At 60.6% G+C, this 1,413-nt stretch overlaps 1 protein-coding gene across 5 annotated transcripts in view; it reads right to left on the bottom strand.

Annotated features, from left to right (window-relative positions):
• Positions 1–965, bottom strand: part of LOC143020374 (uncharacterized) — a 544,452-nt gene extending 543,487 nt beyond the window's left edge. For 2 of the 5 annotated variants that reach the window (XM_076176756.1, XM_076176757.1), the window contains exon 1: positions 1–964. This exon is cut by the window's left edge and continues 51 nt beyond it. In XM_076176756.1, the coding sequence (XP_076032871.1) occupies positions 1–763 (763 nt within the window). In that variant the 5' untranslated portion in view covers positions 764–964. The other 3 variants (XM_076176758.1, XM_076176760.1, XM_076176759.1) reach the window with 3 other exon arrangements.
• Positions 966–1,413: the final 448 nt, after the last annotated feature.

The raw sequence follows: 1,413 nt of genomic DNA, 5'->3' as shown, positions 1-1,413 counted from the left end.
AGAGCACAGGTGGGGCCACGGGGAACACGGGTCCTCGAGGGTCAGGTCGACCGCTCAGGAACAAGATATACTTCTGTCCCGCTTGAAGATGGGCCTCCACCAGGCAGTCCCCGCTTTTCCTGTCACTTACACTTGAGGAGGAGGAGGAGGAGGAGGAGGAGGAGGATGGGGACGCTGACGGAGGCGACGACGACGACGAGGATGACGACGCCGACGCACTCCTGGAGGAGGACGTAGACGAGCGGGACCGGGCGCCACCGCCGCCGCCGCCACCCCCCGACCTCCCTGGGGGCGGCTCCCCCTTGTGCCTCATCCGCAGCTCGAGCTTCTCCTTCTTGCGGATCGGGTTAGGCCCCTTGTAGGGGCGGAGAACGCGACGCACCGTGAAAGTCAACGTGTACGTCCCTTCCCGCTCGAGCTCGGGACAGTTCTTCTTGAGTCTGGCCTCCAGAACTTGTGGAGCCACCAGAGCACGGGACGACACATCCTTCGCATCTGTCCGGACGGGACACTGCTGAGGCTCCTCCTCCTCTACCAGCACCTCCTTCCCCAAACTAACACTTGAGAACACCACTAACACTATGTAGAACACACTGACGAGGTAAGTGTACGGCCTTCGCTGATTAGGCGCTGGGCGGTATGCCCTGTGGTCGAGACAACTAGAGTACGTCACACTGCACGGTTCCTCTTCCTCCTTCTCCTCCTCCTCCTCCGGGGGTCGCGGAAGGGCGGCCGCCCCTAAGAGACAGCAAGGCGCCTTCATAGCTGCCGGTGGGTGTGGGAGTGGAGGTGACGAGTTGAGGGGACGCGGGTCCGGCGGCGGCGGCGGCGAACGTGCGGACGAGCGATGCGGCACGCCGTCCTCGAGCTCATGCTGCTCCCGCCTAACTGACCGCTCGCTCCCTCCCTCGCTCCCTCCCTCCCTCACTCACTCCCTCCTCCCTCCCTCCCTCACTCACTCACTCACTCCCTCGCGAGCGAGCGAGCGAGCGAGCTCACTAGCGGCGAAGGCACCAGCCAACCAGTCCCGCCAGCCTACCCCCCTCCTCTGCCTCCTTCTTCTGCTCCTCCTCCCTTCCTTCTTCTTTCCTTCTCCTTTCCTTCACTTTCTCCTCGGTCCTGTCGCATTCCCTTTTGTGGTCTTATTCACGAGGGACAGTCGGGGGTTCACGATTTATTCTTTACGTACCTTCAAACTTTCTTCTTCCTTATTTACCCAATAGCCTCATTCTTCAAGAAATAAAAAAAAAGGGGCCGAGCAAAAGAAAAGAAGAGAGAAAAATGACGCCTGTGCCATCCTTTCTATCCTCCCCTTATTCACTCTCCTGTACATCTTAGCCCCTCCCCTACCTCCCCTGAACTCCGCCCCCTTTGTACCCACCCCCTACCCTAGACCCTTCCCCCTCCCCCTCC

The sequence above is a fragment of the Oratosquilla oratoria genome, chromosome 39 (assembly GCF_046742065.1).
Source record: "Oratosquilla oratoria isolate Oo_2021 chromosome 39, ASM4674206v1, whole genome shotgun sequence".
Taxonomy (NCBI): Eukaryota; Metazoa; Arthropoda; class Malacostraca; order Stomatopoda; family Squillidae; genus Oratosquilla; species Oratosquilla oratoria.
This window is presented reverse-complemented; position numbering and strand designations above follow the sequence as displayed.